The sequence below is a fragment of the Etheostoma spectabile genome, chromosome 11 (genome assembly GCF_008692095.1).
Source record: "Etheostoma spectabile isolate EspeVRDwgs_2016 chromosome 11, UIUC_Espe_1.0, whole genome shotgun sequence".
Taxonomy (NCBI): domain Eukaryota; kingdom Metazoa; phylum Chordata; class Actinopteri; order Perciformes; family Percidae; genus Etheostoma; species Etheostoma spectabile.
In genome coordinates, this window is record NC_045743.1 from 2,277,630 (window position 1) to 2,301,751 (window position 24,122).

The window sequence follows — 24,122 nt, forward strand, 5'->3', positions numbered from 1 at the left end:
CTTTAACGTTGGTTTGCAGTCCGCTAATAAGCATCTCGAACATTCGTCGCCGAGGCAACATGGCGAACACCGGCAGAGTCAACGTCGACGGAGGAGACATGATGCGATATGCTGAATATACTCCTAAAGACAACGTTAGGAGCGACGCCGAAATAGACAGACGGCTGGTAAGTAGCCGTTTTCACACTGAAGGCCTTTATTTATTTTTTACCTGTTAATGTGTGCGTTGCGTAACCTCAATAACCGCTAACCGTCACTGCCGTCAGGTGGATGAACTATCAAGCTAAAGTTAACATTGGGTGACTCATTGTTTTATCCTATTTACAACAGTGTGCATTTAACCTCTATCCAGTGGTTTGGTAACGTTATCATGTAGAACAACGTGGAATACACACACACACACAATACAACGCCCTCTTATGAAAACATTTTATTAAATCTAAATATACATATTGTAAACAGATATCAAATAGTTTTTTTCAGCGGAGTACCTGTGTGATGTAGCTAGGCCCTATGACTCGTCTAACCCAGTGTGCTCACTGCTGGATGTTTTCTTTTGGCGACAGGGAGGGACTCTGATCGCAGTCGGTCTCGGTGTGGCTGCTGCAGGTTTTGCAGGTAAAAAAAGTTTGATACAAGATCAGTAATTTCCAAAGATAATAGTATCTGGAGACACGTGCAGTATACTTTTTCAGGTCTTTATGTACTGTCACTCAGATTGTTAAATTTATTACACTGCCAGCTGTGTCACTCTAGTGTATGGATGGATGGATGGATGGATGTGTGTATGGATGGATGGATGGATGGATTTATGCTTTGCTATTTGTTGATCCCTTCTCATTTAGAAATGTGTTTGGTCTGAAACTGTTTCATGTGTTTAATCAACAGGCCGCTATGCATTCCAGCTGTGGAAGCCTCTTGGACAGGTTTTCTCTGAAACTTTAAAAAAAATGCCCACATCCGTGAGTAATTTTTTTTAACCTCCCAGTACATCTGCAGAGATGTCCATATCCATAGTCTTATTCTGCTAAATGTGCATCTTGTGCTATTTTGTGAGGAAGGTTGTTAGGTTCGAACTAAAGCTGATTTAGAACCACTGCATACAGCTGCCAGCTTATTAGTGCTTGGTCTCTATGCTGTGTTGTGCTCAGGGGCTTTTTTTGTATATGTTGTAGCAAAAAAACATTTGAGATGCCTCTGAAAATAAATATATATATATAATATATTATATATATATAATATATATATATAATAGTCATATATATTATGGCATGCGTTTAGGAAATAATATATATATGAAGTTTATCCATCTGAATATATGGAATGAAAGTCTGAATATATTGAATGGAAGTCTGAATATATGGAATGAACGTCTGAATAATGGAATGAAAGTCTGAATATATTGAATGAAAGTCTGATATATGGAATGAAGTCTGATATATGGAATGAAAGTCTGAATATATGGTGAATGAAAGTCTGAATATATGGAATGAAAGTCTGAATATATGGAATGAAAGTCTGAATATATGGAATGAAAGTCTGAATATATGGAATAAGTCTGAATATATGAATGAAGTCGGGGAATATATTGAATGAAAAGTCTGAATATATTGAATGAAGTCTGAATATATGGAATGAAAGTTGGAATACATTGACAGAAATGTCACCAAAGGGATACTTTCTGATTCACTGGATTTACAAAATGGCATCGGCTGAAATAGTCCAATACTTTGTTGAACTGCAGGTTTTTTTGCAACAACTGGTCATACTCCCAAACGACACAAACAGTTTGGAAATTAATAGCTCACCTTGAGGATCTATTTTCCTTATTGCGACATTCTTAGTGCTTATAAGCATCCTGTTTCAACAAAACGTTGCCGAAAGAACATTATGCATCATTCTTGAAGAATTATGATGTCTCTTTGGGAGATGTCGGCAGAAGTAACACTTCAACTGGAAGCTAATGGTGTGGCACTGGATACGGTTACCAGTATTTTGGCCCGTACAGTGCATTTGCCAGAGTGTTAATAATCTCTTCATTGGCTCAAATAGCTGACACTAGATTCCTAGCCGATTCACTCATAGCGTCCACATTTGTTACAATCCTGATTAATCAGCCACAACACAAGATGGCGCCAGCGCCGTAATGACGTCAGCTTTCATTCCTCAATAATTCTAGGACTTCATTCCATATATTCAGACTTTCATTCCATATATTCAGACTTTCATTCCAATATATTCAGACTTCATTCCATATATTCAGACTTTCATTCCATATATCAGATGGATAAACTTCATAATATATATATATTATTTCCTAAACGGCATGCCATAATATATATATATATTATATATATATATATATATATATATATATATATATATATATATATATGAGAGAGAGAGAGAGAAAACATAACTTTGTTTCACATTGTCTGATTATGGAAAATACAAAAAAACACTAACCAATAAAATACAGCGTGCCCTTAAGTTTTTTTGGGATATTAGATTCAGACTATTGAGAATCAAAGCTCAAATCCTTTTGTCACCACAGGCTTTCTCAGCATATTACAAAGGAGGTTTTGATCAGAAGATGTCCAAACGAGAGGCCAGCCTCATTCTTGGCATCAGGTAACAGGATGGGTCGTTAGTTATTACAGTCGGGTCCATAAATATTGGGACATCGACACAATTCTAATCTTTTTGGCTCTATTCAACTGCAGACGTTCAGCTTTAATTTAAGGGTATTTACATCTCCCCATTGATGCTCTGCCAGGCCTCTACTGCAACGGTCTTCAGTTCCTGCTTGTTCCTGGGGAATTCTCCCTTCAGTTTTGTCTTCAGCAAGTGAAATGCATGCCATGGATTCAGGTCAGGTGATTGACTGGGCCAGTGCATAACATTCCACTTCTTTCCCTTTAAAAAACTCTTTGGTTGCTTTCGCAGTATGCTTCGGGTCAGCCAATGGCCGTCCAATGAGTTCTGAAGCATTTGACTGAATATGAGCAGATTATATTGCCCGAAACACTTCAGAATTCATCCTGCTTCTTTTGTCAGCTGTCACATACTCAATAAATACAAGAGAACCAGTTCCATTGGCAGCCATACGTTCCCACGCCATGACACTACCACCACCATGCTTCACTGATGAGGTGGGAGGCTTCGGATCATGAGTAGTTCCTTTCCTTCGCCATACTCTTCTCATCACTCTGGTTCAAGTTGATCTTTGTCTCATCTGTCCATAGGATGTTGTTCCAGAACTGTGAAGGCTTTTTTAGATGTTGTTTGGCAAACACTAATCTGGCCTTCCGGTTTTTGAGGCTCACCAATGGTTTACATCTTGTGGTAAACCCTCTGTATTCTCTCTGGTGAAGTCTTCTCTTGATTGTTTACTTTGACACACATACTCTTACCTCCTGGAGAATGTTCTTGATCTGGCCAGCTGTTGTGAAGGGTGTTTTCTTCACCAGGGTAAGAGTTCTTCGGTCATCCACAAAAGTTGTTTTCCGTGGTCTTCCGGGTCTTTTGGTGTTGCTGAGCTCACCGTTGCGTTCTTTCTTTTTAAGAATGTTCCAAACAGTTGATTTGGCCACACCTAATATTTTTGCCATCTCTCAGATTTGTTTTCATTCTTCAGCCTAATGATGGCTTGCTTTACTGATAGAGACAGCTCTTTGGATCTCATATTGAGAGTTGACAGTAAATGCAAATAGCAAACTTGAAATAAATGGTATAATGAGGGAATAACACACACCTGGCCATGGAACCGCTGAGCAATCAATTGTCCCATTACTTTTGGTCCCTTAAAAAGTGGGAGGCACATATACAAACTGTTGTAATTCCTGCACCGTTCAGCTGATTTGGATGTAAATATGCTCAAATTAAAGCTGAAAGCTTGCAGTTAAAGCACATCTTGTTTGTTTCATTTCAAATCCATTGTGGTGGTGTATAGAGCCAAAAAGACCAGAATTGTGTTGATGTCCCAATATTTATGGACCTGACTGTATTTATTAAATGTTATCTCTCAAGTACAGTCCTTCAGAGGGGAAGCTTGCTCACATGGATGTTATCATTTGTTTTATGTCCAGCCCAACCAGCACTAAGGCCAAGGTACGTGATGCCCACCGGAGGATTATGGTCCTGAACCATCCAGATAAAGGTAAGTTTAAACTCTGATATCTATAAGACTGCAGGTGGAAAAATGAATTCAAATTTTTGTTGTGTAAATGTTAAAATCCAGTTGGTAAAACGTACATTAATATTAGCATTCCTGTTGGACCCAGCATTCATTTTAAATGATGTTTTAAAAAGCTTGTGGATGGCTGTGTTAAAGGAGTGATCACAGACTTGTTTGTGCAGGTGGGTCACCGTATCTCGCAGCAAAGATCAACGAGGCCAAAGACTTTTTGGACAAGGATCTCCGGCAATGACCTGCACAGTTAACACTTTAAATACCTCCATCATGTGCATGATCTCAGCTCTGTAGTGCTGCTCCATCAACAACACAGAAAGGCATCCACTCCGGCTCCTGGAAGCAAAAAACATACTTTCAGTACATTTACCTTCATAACACCGTTACTTGACTTCTCTCCAACGTACTTTGTCAACACTGAACATATACATATGTACGTCAACCAAGAGTGAAAGATTTGGCCATAAAATGACTTGTCATTTTGAAAATGAGTTTAGGTTTTTCATAGATGGCATGGGTGTGTAAGAAGTTGCCTTTTAGTGGTAGCTGTTCTACAAGAAATATCTTGTATAAAGTTTTATTTTGTACAAATGGAGGTATATCAAGATATTATGTAATTTATTTAAATAACAAGGGAATAATAAATTAATATATTTCCATGTTTAAGTGCAAGTGGTAAAACCTTTTTAAATAAAAATGTGAAAACAGTAGTTGTGTTTGCATTAGAATGAGCAACTGTGGTTGATTGTGCTGCAGACAAAAACTCCCACCTTAGACAGCAACTTCAAAAACACTTCTTTATTTAGAGGATGATGTCATGTGTATATATTATTGGACGAAGAGGACAGAAAGCCAGACACAGTATTCAGCTGATACACTTACAGCAGCAGGTATTGGTCAAAAATACCAACCCATGATAGCAAGGTTTGCTTGAAAAAAGTCAATTATGTAGAAAAAGGAATTTGTCCTGTTCCGATGAGGGAAACAACCACCAGTGCTCCCAGTTTGTACGTTGAACCGATTTCCATTATGAAGGCAGAGGGTTTATTTAGAGCAGCGAAGTGGTCGGAGCCTCTAGATCTGTTAACTACAAGTCCCAAAACTATCTTACCAAGAAGGTTGAACTAAAATGATTTTGTTGTTGTTACTAATCAATTTATTTCTACTAGTTCTGTGTTTCTACTTGAGTATTTTTTTTTTGGTCAAATCTGTAATTGTCAAGATAGAGAACCCGGGAGAAAATAATTTGTTCACTGAATTACACATTCGATGGTTTGCAATTCTGTTTTCCGAGGCCACTTCCTCAGGTCATCCTCGTACCCCTAAATAGCAGAAGGCAGAGGTATGATCACATCACCATGTTTACTTTATAATGTTGATATCTTACACAGAAATGTAGGAGAATTTTACTTTAAAGCGCCCATATTATGCTCATTTTCAGGTTCATAATTGTATTTTGAGGTTGTACCAGAATAGGTTTACATGGTTTCATTTAAAAAAAAAAAACATTTTTGTTGTACTGCACATTGCTACAGATCCGGTTTTCACTCTGTGTTTAGCTACAGAGTGAAACATCTCACTTGTTTTAGCTACAAAGTGAGACATATCACTTCTATATATCGTTGGGAGTCACACAGTAGCTAGGTAGGATCACATCAGCTAGATAACTCTTTCTCCAGCTTTGGTCAGTACAAGGCAGGGCGCACTTGTGGAATACCTGCAGAACAGGGACATGGAAGTAGTTTTTTTGTAGATTTTGGTGAACTAGTATGTCTTGTAGCAGTCTTTTGCCATGGAGAACAAACTAGTATGCTAGTGCTAGCATGCTACGGTTAGCCACCTCATCTTGGCTAGTTACGTAGAAAGCCGTGCAGATTTTGAACAGCTCACCTGGAAACTGAAGGAGGAGGACATTCAGAAACCTGTCTCTGTTTCTTGTTTAGCGATGCTCTTTGGGACTTGTAATTGACTTCACTCCTCTATACTTAAGCTTATTTGTACAGGTGATGCAACCAGGAAAGTTATATGTCCATTCCAGGGTAGAAAAGCTCCAACAGTCTACAGGAGAAATGTAGAGAACTGTTGATGCAGAAATACTATCAGGTCGCTGTACACCTGATGTACAGTAGCTCCGCACTTCCTGTACAGGCCATGAAGTTTATCTTCTGTTAGGAGGGAAATAAAAAGACGAGGAAGCAAGAAAGACGGATAGTCTGAGGAGGCACAGACAAAAAACCTTGGTCACCATGTTAGCACCATGGAAGCTCCACCCATTTAGGGAAACAAGAGGCATGCAGGGAAAGAGGATGTGGTGTTAACTGTACATTTTAAGTATTCTTATCCAAACTTATTATTTTACAGTTGATCTTAAACAGAGCATCCAGAGATATGAATATTATGTAATGCCAATATTTTACATTTATGAAATCGCCTGGATCGCTCTACTGCAGCAAAAACAGTTAGAGGGCGCTGTTGTTCCAGAGCGGACAGTCGTTCTCACAGTTTCAGCTAAACGGAGTGAAAGAAAATCACATTTAACATTTTTATCCTCTTTTAAAGAAGGGTAAGTTGTGAGGCTGGTGGAAGAAGTAGTCTTAATGTAAAAAAAAAATACCAGCATAGCAGTAAGACCTACTGCCGCAGGGAGAAAGAAGCAACCACTTGGAGGTTTCGGTGACAATGAATCCGCAGCCCTTTGTTAACGATACTTCAGTAATGCTGATCAAATTAACGTGATCCATTAGCAGTCCTGCGTCGCCCTCTCTAAGTCTTCATCCTGCTGCCCCGCCTCCTCTTCCTCCTCATCTTGCTCCTCTTTCTCACTCAGTTCCTCTCCTATCACATCCAGCCGTGCCTCCAGCCCTGTTCGCACCTCCTGCTCCTCCTCCTCCTCCTCTTCGTCATTATGAAGCCTCATCTCCTGCAGCTGAAGTCGTTGCTCCTCCACCAGCAGGAGGCGCTCCCTGACGCCCTCCGCTGCTGCTGCTGTGTCACTCGGACTCCCAAAGTACTGCTCGGTCCTGAAACAACAACAATTCTTGTTAAGATTGTATTATATGAAGAGTGTGTCACATTATGGGGACTCACTTTACATCCATCCATCCATCCATCTTCATCCGCTTATCCGGTATCGGGTTCGCGGGGCAGCAGCTCCAGCAGGGGACCCCAAACTTCCCTTTCCCGAGCCACATCAACCAGCTCCGACTGGGGGATCCCGAGGCGTTCCCAGGCCAGGTTGGAGATATAATCTCTCCACCTAGTCCTAGGTCTTCCCCGGGGCCTCCTCCCAGCTGGACGTGCCTGGAACACCTCCCTAGGGAGGCGCCCAGGAGGCATCCTTACCAGATGCCCGAACCACCTCAACTGGCTCCTTTCGACGCGAAGGAGCAGCGGCTCTACTCCAAGCTCCTCTCGGATGACTGTGCTTCTCACCCTACCTCTAAGGGAGACGTCAGCCACCCTCCTGAGGAAACCCATTTCGGCCGCTTGTACCCTGGATCTCGTTCTTTCGGTCATGACTCACTTTACATGTGGGAATAAAAAGCTAGGAACTTTTTTTTAGGAAAATGTTTGGGTGAAAAGCAGTTATAGTCACTATTTTTTGTTTCCCTCAGCTCTACAGAGGATTACAGCTGTGTGCGTGTGTGCGTACCCATCAGGGAAGATAACAGGCATGGTCAGCCTGTCCAGCAGAGTTTTCCCTGAAGAGTCGACTTCATCCAGAGACTCAGGGTCCGCACACTCCTGCTGTAACACCTGAAACATAATAAAACACATGTACTGAATGCAAATTTATACTTTCAATCTCCATGTGGCAGCAATAGTGCGCCATGGTCCGTGTGAAGTAGGTCTTATCAGCTGCCCCAACTGCACACGCCATTTTTTTAACAACCTGACACTTAAGACTGTCAGGTCTCTCTCTCGGCCTGTCTCACCCTCTCAGCCGCGGTGTGGAAGTTCAGAGCCAGCTCCAGTCTCTGTTGTCTCTCCTCAGCGCTGACGCTGAACTGTTTCCAGACTCGGTTGAGTCGTGGCAGAGTGTCTCCGGACGAGCGCGTCGTACAGCGCAGAGACTGACAGAGGACAACGGTCGCCTGCAGCAGCTGACGGCCATAATCATATGTGCTCTAAAGGAAGAGATGGAAAGACAGAGACAAACCGTTGTGTTGCTATTATTTTCAGAATTATTTTTACCCTTTTTTTAATCTCTCAAAATTGACAGTTTTGTGAAATGCTAGCTGCATGACACTACGTAGTCTGGAAGTGTCTTACCTGAGCGACATCCACAAACTTCCTGTGTTTGTCCAACATAGTCCTGGTCTCCTGAGAATCGTCACCCAGTCTGACATGAGTCTTCAAAAGGGCGTCCAACAGCTCGCCAAGCCACTCTACTGCCTGAACACGCACACACACTATTATCTCAATACAGGAAGCATTGATGTGACACATGTATGTATGTGTGTTGTTGTGTGTCCTACCTGTAAAGCGTCTTCTTCACATTTGAACAGTTGGACCATCTGGAGCATTTTCAGCCTCCTCACGTCTACCATGTCCTCACACCTACAAAACACACACACACACTTTTAAAGGCTTTCTTCACAAATTTTTTTTTAAACTTGTAAGAGTCATGGGAGCTGTAGTTGTGGAACGATAGCAAAATACGTGGGAGTCTCAAGGTGCTAAATCTGATCATCTAGTTCAGTAGTAGATGCACTTTTTATCTTAGACCTCAGTATCACGTTTTCAGCTTTTCAGAAAGAATAAAAGAAATCCCATGTGGCGTGCTGCTGTGAAAACAAGAAGAAGACGGCCATTACCTCTGCTTGCGGAGCTGCATCTCCTCCATCACAGCCTGGATGTGCTGAACGTTGTCCTGCTGTTCTCCAGGTGGACTCTCCGTTTCCTCCAGAGGCCATGACGGCTGGGTGCACATCTGCTCCATTAACAGCGCCCCCTTCTGACGCAGAGAAGCAAGACCTGCCTCTGCATGGATAGATGTAGATGTACATACTTAACACTACAAAAAAAAGATGTATTAACATGCTTTATCATTCAGGGCACGGACCGACAGTCTGCAGCTTCTCCTCCAACAGTTTGAGGTTTTGTTGAATCGAAGCTCCATCAGCTGGAGCTACGTCAGCACAGAGCATGCCCAGTAGACCGTCCAACAGCTGGGATAACTGCAGAGACAGACACGCAGCTTTGATTGCTCAGAATAAATCACATATATTTTACTTTTCTAGCCACTTTCCCACATGGGGCTGTAATGTTCGGGTTTTAGTTTGTGGACAAATCTACAGTTTATCCATTACTTTACTTCCTGAAGAGCTGCTAAAAGTCCAAGAAATTGTGTTGTGTACTTCTGTAATTCTTGTGATATTCTTTTCTCTTGTGATGGGCAAGGCTAGCAGTGTCCCCCTGCCCACAGTATTTCTCCTGGACCTATCTCTGTATCTTTTTTTTTTTTTTTTTAAACACAGGGTTATTTCCAGCACAAACACCCAGTATAAATGACATCTGATACTGTGTGTGTGTGTGTGTGTGTGTGTGTGTGTGTGTGTGTGTGTGTGTGTGTGTGTGTGTGTGTGTGTGTGTGTGTGGTGTGTTACCTCCTGTGTGGTGCTGTGGAAGCTCTGCGCCGCCTGCAGGACATTCTGTCGGCCTTCCAGCTGAGCTGCCTGTTGGTAGCAGACATCGCTCAATTGCTGCTGCAGCGCCTTTAGCTCCACCACCTCTTCCTCCTCCCCGGCACTGAGCAAGGCAGCAATCTGCTGGTTCAACTCAACATACACCGCAAACCACTCCTGTACAAACACACAGGCAAAATCAGTCCACACAACAGTCCTGCATAGTGTTCTGTTTTTCTTGAAAGGTGTTGATTTAACTTTTAGTTTTGTAATGATGTTGAATTGTATCGAAAATTGGCAATACACTGAGAAGAGTCCTCTCCGACTGATCGGTATACATCATTAAATAAACCATAAAAAGTATTGTTTTTAAGAGAAAAGTTTGATATGTTGGCAGATATGTTGATTGGCCTTCTTGCAAAGAAGATTGATAGCACTCATATTTGCACATCAAATAATCTGGAGTCAGGATGTAGTTAGCTTAATTTGGCATAAAAACTAGAAACAGGCGAAAAAGCAGTAATTATCACGCTGTATCTTGTTTGTTTAATCCTAGTTTTGACTCCAGGGTGTCACTTCTCCTAGCAAAGAAATGAAAATGGGCCGTTCATTTATTTGCCATGTCGAGTTAAGGGTTGTTATTTCTGTAAATCGGCTTACAGCAAGAAAGATGACCCAAACCACAACATGAAAGCATCATATGAAATGTATTAAGAGTGAATTTGTTTCTGTGATCTTTCTGACCTTTTCACCGTCCTTCAAACAGCAGAGTGAAAAATTCAAAAGACAAACTCAACTCAGATCTGTATTTGACCCCAAATCTGATTCAGTTTGTGCTTGACACACGCTGTGTGTGTGTGTGTGTGTGGTGTGTGTGTGTGTGTGTGTGTGTGTGTGTGTGTGTGTGTGTGTGTGTGTTGCATTACACTGTGCTGGCTCTCAATCTCCTCATGTTTCTGCTGCAGGGCCTGAGCGGCTCGCATCGAGTCTCCGATTGCCTGCTGAGTCTTCAACAGCTCTGAACCTGGTCCCTGTAGCCAGGTGACCACCTGAGATGAAGAGAGAGAGAGAGAAAACACAAAACACAGGCTTAGTGATCTCCTATAAAAAGGGAGAACGTGGGAGGAATTGAAAACAGATCTTTCCATTCATTTTCTTCACATAGTCATAGTTGCAGCACTTGCACGGTTTGGACTGACATGAAATTCTTTCAGTTGAATCATCAGTGTAAAAAGACAAACTGTGTTAGCAACTGTAACTGTTTCAGACTGTTTTTATCTCATAAAAAGCCAAAAGGTACAAGCCTGTGTACATAAAAATATAAGATGAGAAGTTAACTACAACTCCCAAGGTGCATTTCCATAAAAGGAAAACATTATTTAAACACAGTGAGCCACCGTGACACTAAAACAGCTAAATTATATTCATTCAGTCATCATTTTATTATTTATTTATACTTGTGCTTTTCCTACTGGGACATGTCAAAATGTCTGCTGTCAAAACGGCTTTCTGGAGACATCAGTCTCAGAGCTGCAGCGCAGCAGAACAACCAGCAGGAGGTTTTCAGGCTCTGCTGGTCTTTTTTTGATGCCATTCAACATTATTTCACATATGTACTTTTCTTTGATTGTCACTGTCCAAAAATTGTTTTCTCATTTAAGTAGTTTGTATTAAAATTCCTTACTTTTCTACCCACTTACAGGAACATATAGACCTCATCACAGTGTAACTGAATATATGAATTGGCTTTGCACTTTTATTAAGTTCGAAGAGACAAAAAGAATGGTAAAAACGCTGGATCCTACATTTCCCAAAATGCAGCTTTTTGATCTCTACCTTCTAAAATCATTTACTCATTTTATTTATTTATCTAATAAAAAGTATTTGTATTTTCCACAATATTTACAATGTAAATTACAGATTTGCCTTGTTTAGTAGTGACCTCGTGTTTTGTTGACATTTATATTGTTTTAAAAAGAAAAAAACAAACATTAAAAAGGCTGTTTGTCTAATACAAAATAAAGTTATTAGTGGAAGGTGATATGTTTACCAAAGTCCTATACAGTGCAGCACCATCTGGAACATTCTATCCAGATGTGTGTGTGTCAGTATCATTACTCAATTGTATTTATCAGGTCAGTGACGCCTTAAAAGAGCTAACACACACACGCACGCACGCACACAAACAAACACAGAGTTCAATCCAGAACTAGGCCATCCCCCTCCCCTACCACAAATCCTCCAGACTAGCAACCGACATGTTGAGGTTCCCATGGCAACCACAGGCTCATCTCCAAGACAGTGGTGTTGCCCATCAGCCCCCGCGGCTGTGGGAGCCCCAGTAACGACAGCAGAGTCTACTTCTACTGAAGGCTGCTCACTGACACTGTTTTTGAGGGTCAAAGGTCAAAGACTTGATGATAAAAGAATCCGGGCAAGAGACTTTTAAAGACTCAGGGACGGTAATATACTGCAGCAGGACAATGTGATGTGGATGGACAGATTTACACATTCGTACTCTGTTCAGGAACCTGATCTGCAGTTTAAAAACTGTATTATGAGCAGTGAACAATATCAAAAGGAATAGTTCAACATTTGGAAAACGCACTTTCTTGAGGAGCCACAAATGGCTGTCCAGTAAATATGCAGCTACAGCCAGTAGCTGGCTAACTTAGCTTAAAGGACAATTCTGATTTATTTCAACCTATAGCGTATTTCCCATAAATGTCTCTTTTGTGGCTCCCTGGGAGGTGCTAACTTTGCACTCACCATCTGCACCGTAAACATTCAGGGAAAAGAGCCTACTACACCTTCCAAAATACACAAGATATATTTTTTCTCGTTTCTGAAAATAACCGCGTAGGATCTAAACAAAAGATAACACAGAATTTACTACTTTTTTTTTTTACTAACACTAAATAACTTAATTTGAATCTACATCCGGGGGAACTTGCACATAGTTTGTCTACTTGTGTGAAATACAGACTAGACACAGGGGGAAACTGATAATCTGGCTCAGTCTAAAAAGGTATAGATAGAAATCCACCTACCATTAATGCCTCAGTCATGTTTTAGTCTTGCTGCATTTTGCAGAAAACAAAACAATCCAAATGATGAATCATCCCCAGATTTAAAAAAAACAAACAACTTAAATAAAAGAAACTGGCCAGTAAGTAAAGCCAATCAGAGTTTACAAACTGCATGTTGACACACAATTTACAGACACAGGTTTGCAGGGTGTGTGTGTGTGTGTGTGTGTGTGTGTGTGTGTGTGTGTGTGTGTGTGGTGAATGTGCGAGAGAGAGAGAGTGAGCGAGAGAGAGAGAGCGAGAGAGAGTTACCTGCATGACCTTGGCATGGATCTCGTCCAGCTGGGTGCGTTTGTTTCGCTGCCTGCAGAGCTCCTGGTATCTGGTGTACTGCTCTCTGAGCGAGTCCAGCAGCTTCATTACCTGAGGCTGAGCCAGCAGCTCCTCATCCATAGGACACCAGGCTGGACCTGGGGGTCAGAGGGCAGAGAGAGGTGAGGCCTGTGGGGGATCTAGTCAAGGACGTCTCCTCATCTCTGGTCTAATCGTACAAAACGTTTGTTTTCAGTATCTCTAATCTTGCACTTCCCTATGGCTGAAGAATGTGTTTTATGTCTGTGGTACAATCTGAAAAAGATTTGCGCCAATAACACGAAAGCTGATTGCCTGCTATATAAGTTGCATGTTGGCCTCATTTGTAGTCGTGATACAGTTAAATTATATTTGGACTAGCGAAAGAAAGAACTACAAAATAACAAAAGCATTAGGGGGTAGCGTTGCACAGACGTTGAAAATGTTCAAAATGATCTGCTTCCTTACCTCCCTGTCCTCCTCCTCCTCCCTCCGAGCCGTTAAAACGACGCTGCTGCAGCTCCGACAGCAGCTCATGACCTGCAGACAGACAGACAGACAGAGACAGAGAGACAGAGACAGAGAGAGAGAGAGAAAGAGAGAGAGGGAGGCGGTTTGAGATACAAAAGCCTGTTATAAAAGCATTTGAAACAATGGTCAGTGTTTGTGTACATGCTGTTATATTATGAAAGGCGCTGGTAGAGGGAGGAGGGTGGCACCACAAACAAAGACTCTTTCACCTCGGCCCAACACACAGACACAGGCTGCTTAGTACAGTGTACGCAGCCATCCATCATCCATCCTTAGTGTCTGTGTGGCTTCAGGTCTTGGTGGTAGTAGACTAAAGTGTCCAAGACCTCCTTCTCTCCACCCACATCCTCCGGGTCAGGGTGACCCCCAGACACCCTGACCCGGAGAGTTAGTTAGGCTGCTTGGATCCACGATTCTCACTATCTCACGATAGTCACTATTCAAAGTTCATGATCACAAGTGACAGTAGGTGTGTACACAGTAAGCAAGAAATTTAAAAAGTTGAAAATAGAGTGTTGGTTGGGTCATTATTTTGCACTGCATGAGTTAAAAAAAAAGAAATGCTTAAAATCGGCATTGTTAACACTGTTTTTTTTTCTTTTTCTTTGAGCACAGATTATACTCATTGCAATGAACTTTGAGAATAGTTGCACAATTCTTCTGTCCTATAAAGCAAATGTCAGGTGCCCCTTTGAGCATTTTAAAGAGGGTTTTCTTGCTGTAAACAATACTCATGTTCATACTTGCCATTAAAGGGTTCCTTCCTAATGTGTTTTGTACAAAAATTAATTCAAAAGTTCATCAGAAGCTGAAATGAGGCTTCAGCAGTCTGAGATAGGAACATCAAGTGGATATCTTCCAAAGCTAAAGCCTTTTAATATAAAAGAGGGACAGCTTCTTAAACTGGTCTCAGACATGTAAAATTGCCATCATATTTACGCAACAACATGCATGTCTGAAAGGGGCTTAAAGGAGAGGAGATAATATTTACCGGTCTGAAGGACAGTCTCGGGGTCAAAGGACGGCAAGAGGGCGCAGTCAGCCGATCTGCAGAGGACAGAGATACACACAGCTCTGGATTTCACCTGTCTACTGTTGGTACACTTCAAAGTGTGTGTGTGCGTGTGTGTGTGTGTGTGTGCCTGCATGCATACTTCTCCTTGTCAACTGCACTGTTTTTGTCACTGTCGTTGATCATCGACAGCTCGTCCAGCAGTGACGTCGACTCCTTAGTGAACTTCTCAAAAACCTGACAACAAATAAAATGGATGTAAACATACAAGCTCAGACCTGGTGTAATGGTTACCACGGCAACCCAGCTTCTTCAATTTTTAGGCAAACATCAAATGGATAAATTCATTGAAAATAAAATGCTAACCAATCTCTTGTTGAGCCAGTCATTGTGGTCGTAGTCCAGACTTCCTCCAAAATCGTCCGTCAGCTGACAGGGTTCAATGTAACGAGTCAACTTATTGGCCGAAACCAGGATCACCTGACAGGAAGCACAGCCACCAGCAGAGTAAGATTTTGATCTTTAGAAATGAGAGAGACGAGGACTGTCCCAATCCACGCTACCAACACAGCATGAAAGTCTTCATCACATGACAATACAATCACATATTCAATTAGTGTAATTCTCATTAATTAAACATCTATATACTTTAGTAAACATGTATTGTATTATCTGAGCTGTTGAAATACAAGAATTCTGGTGAGATTGGTGGACAATGAAGTACAAAACATTGAAGTGACAAACCCATCTGACTAAATACATAACCGTTTTATGGAAAGGCTTTACTTCTAGGTTGATCCCTGTTTTCCATCTTTTGGAAAACACAAGTGATGCTTCACATACAAACATTTTATGTGACCGCCATAGATAATAGATAAGAGATAAGATAATAATTTATTCATCAATGGCGAACTTCCCTTGTGAGAGCAACAATATTTCCACAGTAAAAAACAAACCAACAAATGAACAACAAGATGATTCTCTCAGCACAGCTGCAAATATTGACGTTGTTGACACAGCTGAGGGTAAAATGTCTTTTATAAGCTTTCCTCTGGCATGTTTCAATGTATTAAAGCATACAGTATGTTATGATGGATACAACAAATGATGAGTAGTCACAATCATGACAAATGCAAATTGCATTCTCGAGGCTATGCTTACTCGCTTCTCCGTCCTCCAGCCAGTGACTCAGTAACTGAACCCAAAAACATGAAATGTGTCTCGGACGACACGGGGAGGGAAGAGAGCGGGATCACAGGTGTATCCTATTATGAAGTTTTTTAAACTAAAGAAAACACTTCTTTTTTTTTAGCATCACTGAAGCCTCTAAAAATGAATACTTTTTAGATTAGAGATGTGTGTAATGTGTGTTTTTTGGGGGTCAAAAGGTTTTTCTTTTACTATTGTTTGTTTAGAGTTAATCTTGGCTCGTCTAAAACCAGTTGCAGTTATTATTAGGGATGCACCGAAGCTACTGGTTAAGACTCTGCCGAATTCAAAACTGAATATCAAATCTTACTCCGATCCTCAGTCCATTAACACAGTAAACATATTAATGAAATATGTGTTTCATACGCAAATGTTTTAACAGCGTTGATGTTGTGCATTGTTTATGGTCCTTTCCACCACGAGACAAATCGGCACTGCAAATTGAACACGTAGCTCAACTTGAAGCGCCTTCTTTTGACTGAAAGTACTGCCAAACAACACTTTTTCTGCTCACAAGCTCCATTTTCACTCTCTCACAGCATACGCCATTAACGGCGGTGACATTACGTCGATCAGCGTAGCGCCAGCGTAGGGTTCTGCAAATTCTACGGTTCGACAAAAACCAAACCCAAAAATATTCGACCAAATCTAAAGCCAAATCTTGGATTTGGTGCATCCCTGGTTATCATGAGTCTAATATCAGCCTGATTGTGAAACATACAGACTCACTGTACCTGCAAACTTTTACACACTAATGATAGGTTTTATTTATTTACATTTATTAATGATCTTACTGCTCCATCACATCTGTTCTGTTTTAAAGTAATGAACAATTATCAGTTGTCTTTTGGTGTTATTAAGTCAAATTCTGTGATGCTCTACTGCAGTAGCAGTAATGTGGATGTCACGTTTTTCTTCAAAACCCTTTTTTTCGTAACACGTGCAGGGCAGTTGAGATGATGTTCGTAATGAGTTACTGCTGTTCCTTTACCGGGAGAGCATGAGGAGGGTGAGGAGCCATGTTAGACAAATGGAAAGTGTGCATGAAACTGTGATCCAGCTCGGACATGTTACCTCTGGAGGCCTGCTCATTTTGGGAAGACATAATTATGGTCATCTGTTTTCTTAGGATTTAGGAGTCACTGCAGTCAGCAATGAAGAACCATCCTGAGACTTTGGTCCACTTTTTGACTCATAAATCAAAGTTTGGGAACATTGTTGAGACATTTTCTTAGCCGTTTATTACCAGCTGTACGCTGATTACAGATTGCATTTCTTGCAATGCTTCAGTCTACCAACCCAAAAGAGTTGTGAATCACAAGACAAACCTTTCTATCAGTTTCCCAGAGCGCTTTCTAAATCTGGAGATGATAGAGCAGTGTTCAGTAACAGCCTGCGAGCTGATCTAATTTATAAAAGACAACTTTTACTTTCAAAATTAGACATTCACCAATTTTGTGTATGTACAAAACTGTAGGTTTTATCCTAATACTATGAATTGCACTAGGAACGGTTGCTTTACAAATAAACTTGGATAGTCAGACAGCTGGTATGAGTTGTTTTTCCAGCTGTCATTGGAGCAGATGCTGTCGGAGAAATTGGACTCAACTCGGTGTGTATGTGTGTGTGTGTGTGTGTGTGTGTGTGTGGTGTGTGTGTGTGTTTGTTTAACTGTTAGGTCAGTCTTCAGAGCAGCTGTATGACTCACACCCCACGGTGACATCCAAAGACACACTCCATAGTTTAGATGAGTCACATTTCAACAGTCACAGGAATCTCCCTTTCAGCAGCTGTGTGTGTGTATGCGTGCGTGGTGTGTGTGTGTGTGCGTGCGTGCGTGCGTGTGTTAGATGAAGTGAAGAAGAAGCTGAGCGCACATATTTAAATAAAATAAATCCCCGCACATTAAATATCCAAGCATTTCATCAATCAGAATGTATGTAATATGTGAACACTCTTACAACTCAACAATAAAACTGTTACTGTGTTCACTAGCCAACTCCTAAGTATTAAATGTCTGACTGTCTTTGAACGCACCAATAGGGACAGTCTCTGCTCTAAGCACACAATAATAACTCCACTTTGACTTAAATAAAATAAATAAGTCATCTAAATGTTGACTGTGATGGATTGTGTATTAGGCTATCTGCAGCAACTTTGAAGTTCACATTCACCAACTATCTGCAGTTACCGTGGCAACAACTATAGAGCCAACAAGGCTGCAGAAATCTGGGTCACAGTCACTACTGATCTGTCTGTAAAACCATCTGTTGTAACGGAGGAGTAGGTTGGCCGAAAATCATTCACACAGACACACACATATCGACCGTGGCTCAGGTTTCCAGCAGCATGCTCAAGATTATCAAAACTGGCTCAGATTGTCTCTGTTTAATATCAGCTAACAACACCATTCAAAAGCGTGTGAGTGTTCTGGACCCCACTGTCTTCAGAAGAGCAAAAATTGAAAATACAAATGGTTTTTTGGTTTGTCCCTGAAGTTATTACAAAGTCAGAATAAAAACTGGGTTATTCAAACTGGTTCTCGTTCAGGACAGCTATCAAGACTTTTGCCTTCAGATGTGGTGGGATGACAAGTCAACCATGTGGGACCGTGTCATATTTAAATAAAGGAGAACCAGATAGTTTCTCAGCCACACATTGGTTGAGAAGCAGGGACATAATACACACAATCAAACAGTGCAGCAAAACATTAAAAAGGTCAAATACAATGATAGAAAAGATATCAGAATGCGTGCAGTGGAGCAAACACCCATTTTGGGCCACGAACAGGCTCGCAGCATCAACCTGGATTCAGCCCAAAAGAATGTGAAAGAAATTGAGCAATATCAGAACCCCTTCCTCCATTGTTGCATGTCCCACAACAGATTACTACTTACGTACAACAACAACAACAAAATTCATAGTAATCCATCAAAAATGTTCCAGTGCCACGCTGCTGGCATGACTAAAAAAACATAGTTAGTCCTTCGCTTGACATACTGTATAACCATGTATAGCAAGCCACGTCAGGTTGTCAAACACAGCGGAAACACTAGGAGAACCATCGCACCAAAGCCTCACAAGGTTCATAAGAGTTCAAGTTAGGAAAAACCCCATGTTCCAGGTTGTTAAGTCACCCGCAGTGGGAAAGACAACCAAACCCCACCTGAGCTCAATAACAGCTTTCACAAGAAACGTCCATAATTATCTCTTAAAATAGAAAACTCTGGATTGTCTGAACCAGTTCAGTAAGAACAAGCTGAGCGACTCACCTCAAAGCCCAGGCGGTCTTTCTCCTTCCAGAAACAGAAGTGTGTGACTTTCTTATCCCAGAATTCATCTGGCTTTACCACGCAGACCAGCGACACCTCAGCTGGAATCACATTCTGAAAAAGCCCCAATAGCATCATCATCCTTAGCTTGACAACATAATGCAGTCGTGTACTGTGTGTCAAAGTCAAAGGGACCGTTAATGTGTTTGTACCTGCAACATGAGCACCACAGTCTTCACGATGTTCCACTGAGACTTCCGTCCATCCACAATAACTGTAAAACCCCGAGCCTTACACTTCTCACTGAGAGAGACAGAGAGAAAGAGAGAGAGAGAGAGAGGAGAGAGAGAGAGAGAGAGAGAGGAGAGAGAGAGAGAGAGCATTTTATAGGAGAAAGATATCATTCAAGATATAAACAACACACAACAACATTTACACACAGAGTTTCCTTTTCAGTATTTGGGTTTCCCAACCAAAATTGGACATGAATGCACCATACAACAAACCTACACTTTGTTGTATGGTGTTTGGCTGGTGCATTCATGTCCTATTTTGGTTTATAGTGGGCTCTTCTGAACACTAACAGACTTTCAACTATAATGACAATTTAATTGCAATGAGGATTCAAATTCATTACAACTTGGGTTTTATATTTCATACTCTGGGATATATTTTCTATCAGGTATGAGATGCATTGCTCTCGTCAAGTTGCTACTGTGTTCTTGGATCAATGTTTTTATAACCAATACAAGCCACATCCAAAACTACAAAAATAAGACCTGAAAATATGGTATTGGCCCTAATAGAAGACAATGTGCGTGAAATTAGGATTGTATTTTAGTGGACAAGACATTTATCACTGTGATAATTATGTGTGTAAATATGTGCGCTGCACTGTCCCTGACAAATACACTAATAATAAAAAAGGATGAGGACTCTCAGACAGGACTAATCCAAAAGTGTTGATCTTCAAACACTGTTACAAAGGGAGGGGTTATTTTATAATCAGGGTCATCTCATATTCAGGCCAATACGATAAGACCCAAGAACTAATCAACTACAATCATCATTTAAGCTTTTTATAGTACAGCTGAACATGATGGATTCAGACACAGGAGCCAAGATATAAAGTACAGATCCAGCAGATCTTCAGTAACGAGTTATCGCCAAACTAGTCTCACGTTGGCAGACCTTCTTACAAAGAACTGTGGAGGAGGGTCTTGCTAGTCCACACAAAATTCTGGGATGGGAGAAAACGTGCTCTGGTTTATTGGTATTTCTTTAAACCAATCACAATCGTCTGGGACCTTGCAATGAGCCATACAGAGCAACGGTGCCTAGGCAAAATAGCTTGGGAAGGAACTTGTTTTGAAGGAACGTGTACGTTCAAAAGTTATTTTAGTTGTGCAACAGAAAACTCAGATTGGACAGACAGTCTAGCTAGTTGTCTGGATTTACCCTGCAGAGATCTGAGGAGCAGTTAACCATAGTCCCTGGAAATCCACCAGAGTTGGATGCCCACATAAAGAAAGCCCAAAGGTAACGGACATCAGGCTTGAATTTCAAGCGCCACCGGAGCAATCCAGAAAGTGGAACATTGTAATGTGTATGTAGACTAACGGCAAACATACCTGGGGATGCTGAGCAAGTAATCCAGTGTGGCGCTGAGCTCCTCCATGCTGGTCTGATCTGAACTGAGAGGGATGGTCAGGATCAGGCCACTGCGCCGGTCTTTGCCCCCTAAAGAAAGACAAGCGGGTAGATCTAATTACTGACAGCATGTAAACTGAGATTATCCAGTCCTGACATGTAGACTTGCTATCTCATGGTTTGTGTGTGTGTGTGTGTGTGTGTGTGTGTGTTTTACCTGACAGAAAGGCCAGTTTCTTCTTAAGGATGGGGAGCATGTTGGTCGCTTCCACGGTAACGTTGGACATCTGTAAACACACATACACATACACACAACCTTTAACAGGATAGGTTCACATTTTTTCAAATCTATCTTAAAATGACATTTACATGCTCCTGTGAACATTAGGGCTGTGTATTGAATGCAATCATTTTTAGGTACCAACCAAATTGCCTCTGAAGTATTGGGTATCGAAACATGTCTCGTCATTCAACACCCAATTTCAATACCTAAATCTCGTCCGTGTCAGTCAGTCAATAAGCATGCAGCAGGCTTCTAAAAAGATCTAATTATGCTTGTGATTGGCTGTTTAGCATTACAGGTCGTAGAAGCAGGCAGGGAAAACTCTACGTTAGATACGGGGCTCATGTAGTGGGAGCTGAAAAATAAATAAATACATTTGTGCCGTAATGTTGTAATTTCTTTTTGTTTTATTAAACTGATATTGAAAAAAGCATCATTAAGGAACCAGTATTGAAGTCACGGTATTTCTTAACAATACCCAGTCCCCAAACATTTAAATAGTTTTTGGTGCACAATTGCAGCCAATAGTCCAACTCTCAGTGCTCAGATTACAAACACACTGTAACTCAACACAGGAGTTTGACATAGTTTGTCATATTCCAGTTGATAAAATGAAATACTATTGGGTTACTAATACACACTGTAGCAGCACAGACACACTACAACCCCCCGCTGGGAGTATGATAGGAATATTATATAGTCAACCCAGTGATTTTCCAGAAGGATTTTCTCTCCGCTGGCCTCTCTCCCAGCAGATTCAGATTCTTGGCTTTACGCATCCAGCTCAATCTGTGATTTACTGTATGTTTCATCAGTTCGTTGGCTGTCAGTCACAAAATCCCTGAGTTTATATTTCTGTCAGTTGGTAGAGATCTAAATTGAATAACCAATAGACTCATCGAGGATGAAAATAATCATTAGTTGCAGCCCTAGTTTGAACTTCTTAGGCAGAAAAATGTTCTTAATCTCATCCTGACAGTTTTGTGTGACAATACGATTCAAATAGTGGACGTGACACTCATTTTGTTTTAGTAACAATTAATAAATTAAATGTTTTCGCCCCAAAAGTTTAACTTCAATTGTTCCTAGTCATGTATATTTGTTATAGAGAAATGCTAAAAAAGAAGAAAAAAAGAAACCACGTTTAATATTCTACCACGATTTTTTTAATGTTTACTTTTATACTGTTACTAAACATTTTTTATTGTTTTTATTTGACTGTTCAACTCAACTTATTAATACTATTATTCCATGAATTGATATAAATGTTATTATCATCAGTAGTAGTGGTACCGTTAGTGGTGATAACTAAGTCTCGTTAGTAACTGCAGCCCATTTCATCCGTTCCCTGCTGCAGGGCTGGCTCTTCCTCGTCCTGAGTCTGCCTGCGGCCTGGCTGCAGCAGCAGCAGCAGGACGGCCCGGCTCGGTATGTCTCGGCTTGGTTCGGCTCGGCCCACAGACACAATGACCTACATTCGGCAGCTGCAGGCTGCTGCGGCAGCTCTGACCTCCCTCTCCTCAGCCTCCATTCACTCGGTATCGACAACTTTGGAAACGACCAGTATTGATAAGGAGGATTTTCTTACCTTTCAGTCAAATCTGAAGCATTCTAGCGTCAACGTTACTGTCCCGATTTTGATTTTTTTTTCCTCCCTATCCTCCTCCTCCTCTTCTCCTCCCGTGCCCCTCTTTTTTTACCCTGCGGCTATTCCTCTTCTTCTTCTCCTCCTCCTCTTCCTCCTCCCAGGCTGGCTTTATCCGCATATATTTAACCTAGCTCCCGTTAAACACTGAACATCTTAGTTTGTTCTCCGCTTTGAACAACAGTGAAAACACACAGAAAGCAGGCGGCGGAGCTCACGGCTCTGCGCAGCCTCAGTGAAGCCCGATCAATGAACACGACTTCCGGTAAATCGACATTCACAATAAAAGCCTGGGGGAGCGGAGGTAAAGAAACGTGTCTCAGAGGAACACGTTTCTTTACCTTTGCTTTGCAGAGAGAGGTTGTAGCCTATTACGTTGGTCTTATTCACACAGTTTAGGAAATCTTGTCAGAGAGTGTAGCATCTGTTTACAATTTAATTCAAAACAGTAAAAATGTAAAAGTACATGCATTTAAATTTTGACGTCTGAGCTTGTGGACTGACTAATACAATGTCTTTTATTGTGGCTATGCTTGTCCCAGATTTATGCATTTTAAATATTTTATGTCTTTCTGTACTGCATGTTTTAATTTGTAATACTAGTTAGTTTGTGTATGTTAAAGTGGCTATATGTAACTTTCAGTTTGTGTTGATTCTAGCAGCCATTTTGGACAAAAGTTGTAGTGTTTTTACCTCACCTGCTGTCAAGGTCTTTTCATTGGTGTCACTACCCGATGTGAGTCGAGTACAGATGTGAGTAGCGCATGCTCAGATTTAAATGGTTTATTGTTTGACTGCTAACGTTAGCTCATGTGCAAGTGACAGGGCGCGTGTCTGTGTCACACTGAAATTTGTGAATTCGCCATAAAATAATAATAAACTTTTCTCATTACAAACAATAACAGAGGAAGGAAATCCTTTCAAACACATTTTAGCTATCTATGATTGATTGAATGCTGACGTTAGCTACAAAGCGCCATTCAAGTGACAGCCTTTGTTTTGTGTGATTGCTAACTTGCATCTAGCAGTGAAAGAACTTTGTCATGTAGGTCAATTTTTACTGGATTTACATTACAGAAGTCACTCGTTAGGAGGTTCTTTCAGGCAACTTTTCGGGGGAGGTAATTTAATGCCAGCTGCTGGGGTACAGAGGGGTAACAGAAATACACAGGCCCAGCAAAGTCCTTCTCAGTGTGTTACTGTGTAGTGTAAAATCGTACCCGGGCAGAGAAATTAATAAAAGAACTATATAAAAACTAGGGTTCTTTTTACTGTTAGTCTCATTTGCTGTTACAGGTCATTTGTAATCATTTGATTGAAC

The 24,122-nt window shown here is 41.1% G+C and overlaps 2 protein-coding genes across 2 annotated transcripts; one reads left to right on the forward strand and one right to left on the reverse strand.

Moving 5' to 3' along the window:
• The first annotated feature begins 18 nt into the window (after positions 1-18).
• Positions 19-4,457, forward strand: dnajc15 (DnaJ (Hsp40) homolog, subfamily C, member 15). The gene is made up of 6 exons (XM_032529868.1): positions 19-167; positions 567-618; positions 889-962; positions 2,555-2,631; positions 4,089-4,159; positions 4,360-4,457. Exons 1-6 carry the CDS (start codon positions 60-62, stop codon positions 4,428-4,430), a joined length of 453 nt encoding a protein of 150 aa, XP_032385759.1. The 5' UTR covers positions 19-59; the 3' UTR covers positions 4,431-4,457.
• Positions 4,458-4,966: 509 nt separating this feature from the next.
• sestd1 (SEC14 and spectrin domains 1) lies at positions 4,967-23,057 on the reverse strand. Its single transcript, XM_032529867.1, has 19 exons — positions 22,745-23,057; positions 21,091-21,160; positions 20,855-20,963; positions 19,436-19,526; positions 19,224-19,337; positions 15,109-15,222; positions 14,885-14,979; positions 14,722-14,777; positions 13,668-13,739; positions 13,161-13,318; positions 10,746-10,868; positions 9,802-9,996; positions 9,258-9,372; positions 9,010-9,175; positions 8,671-8,752; positions 8,465-8,587; positions 8,128-8,319; positions 7,845-7,948; positions 4,967-7,212 (listed from the first exon to the last, which is right to left on the reverse strand). The coding sequence occupies exons 2-19, from the start codon at positions 21,158-21,160 to the stop codon at positions 6,933-6,935; spliced, it is 2,259 nt and encodes a 752-aa protein (XP_032385758.1). The 5' UTR covers positions 22,745-23,057; the 3' UTR covers positions 4,967-6,932.
• Positions 23,058-24,122: the final 1,065 nt, after the last annotated feature.

What these genes read in the sequence shown, in the direction of transcription:
- dnajc15 (XM_032529868.1), top strand. Translation starts at nt 60, where the DNA reads ATGGCGAACACCGGCAGAGTCAACGTCGACGGAGGAGACATGATGCGA. An exon ending in GGCTGCTGCAGGTTTTGCAG is followed by an intron (nt 619 to 888) that starts GTAAAAAAAGTT and finishes TTTAATCAACAG; the next exon opens with GCCGCTATGCATTCCAGCTG. An exon ending in AGCCTCATTCTTGGCATCAG is followed by an intron (nt 2,632 to 4,088) that starts GTAACAGGATGG and finishes TTTTATGTCCAG; the next exon opens with CCCAACCAGCACTAAGGCCA.
- sestd1 (XM_032529867.1), bottom strand. Translation starts at nt 21,160, where the DNA reads ATGTCCAACGTTACCGTGGAAGCGACCAACATGCTCCCCATCCTTAAG. An exon ending in ACTGGCTCAACAAGAGATTG is followed by an intron (nt 14,980 to 15,108) that starts GTTAGCATTTTA and finishes ATTTGTTGTCAG; the next exon opens with GTTTTTGAGAAGTTCACTAA. An exon ending in GGAGAAGCTGCAGACTGTCG is followed by an intron (nt 9,176 to 9,257) that starts GTCCGTGCCCTG and finishes CTATCCATGCAG; the next exon opens with AGGCAGGTCTTGCTTCTCTG.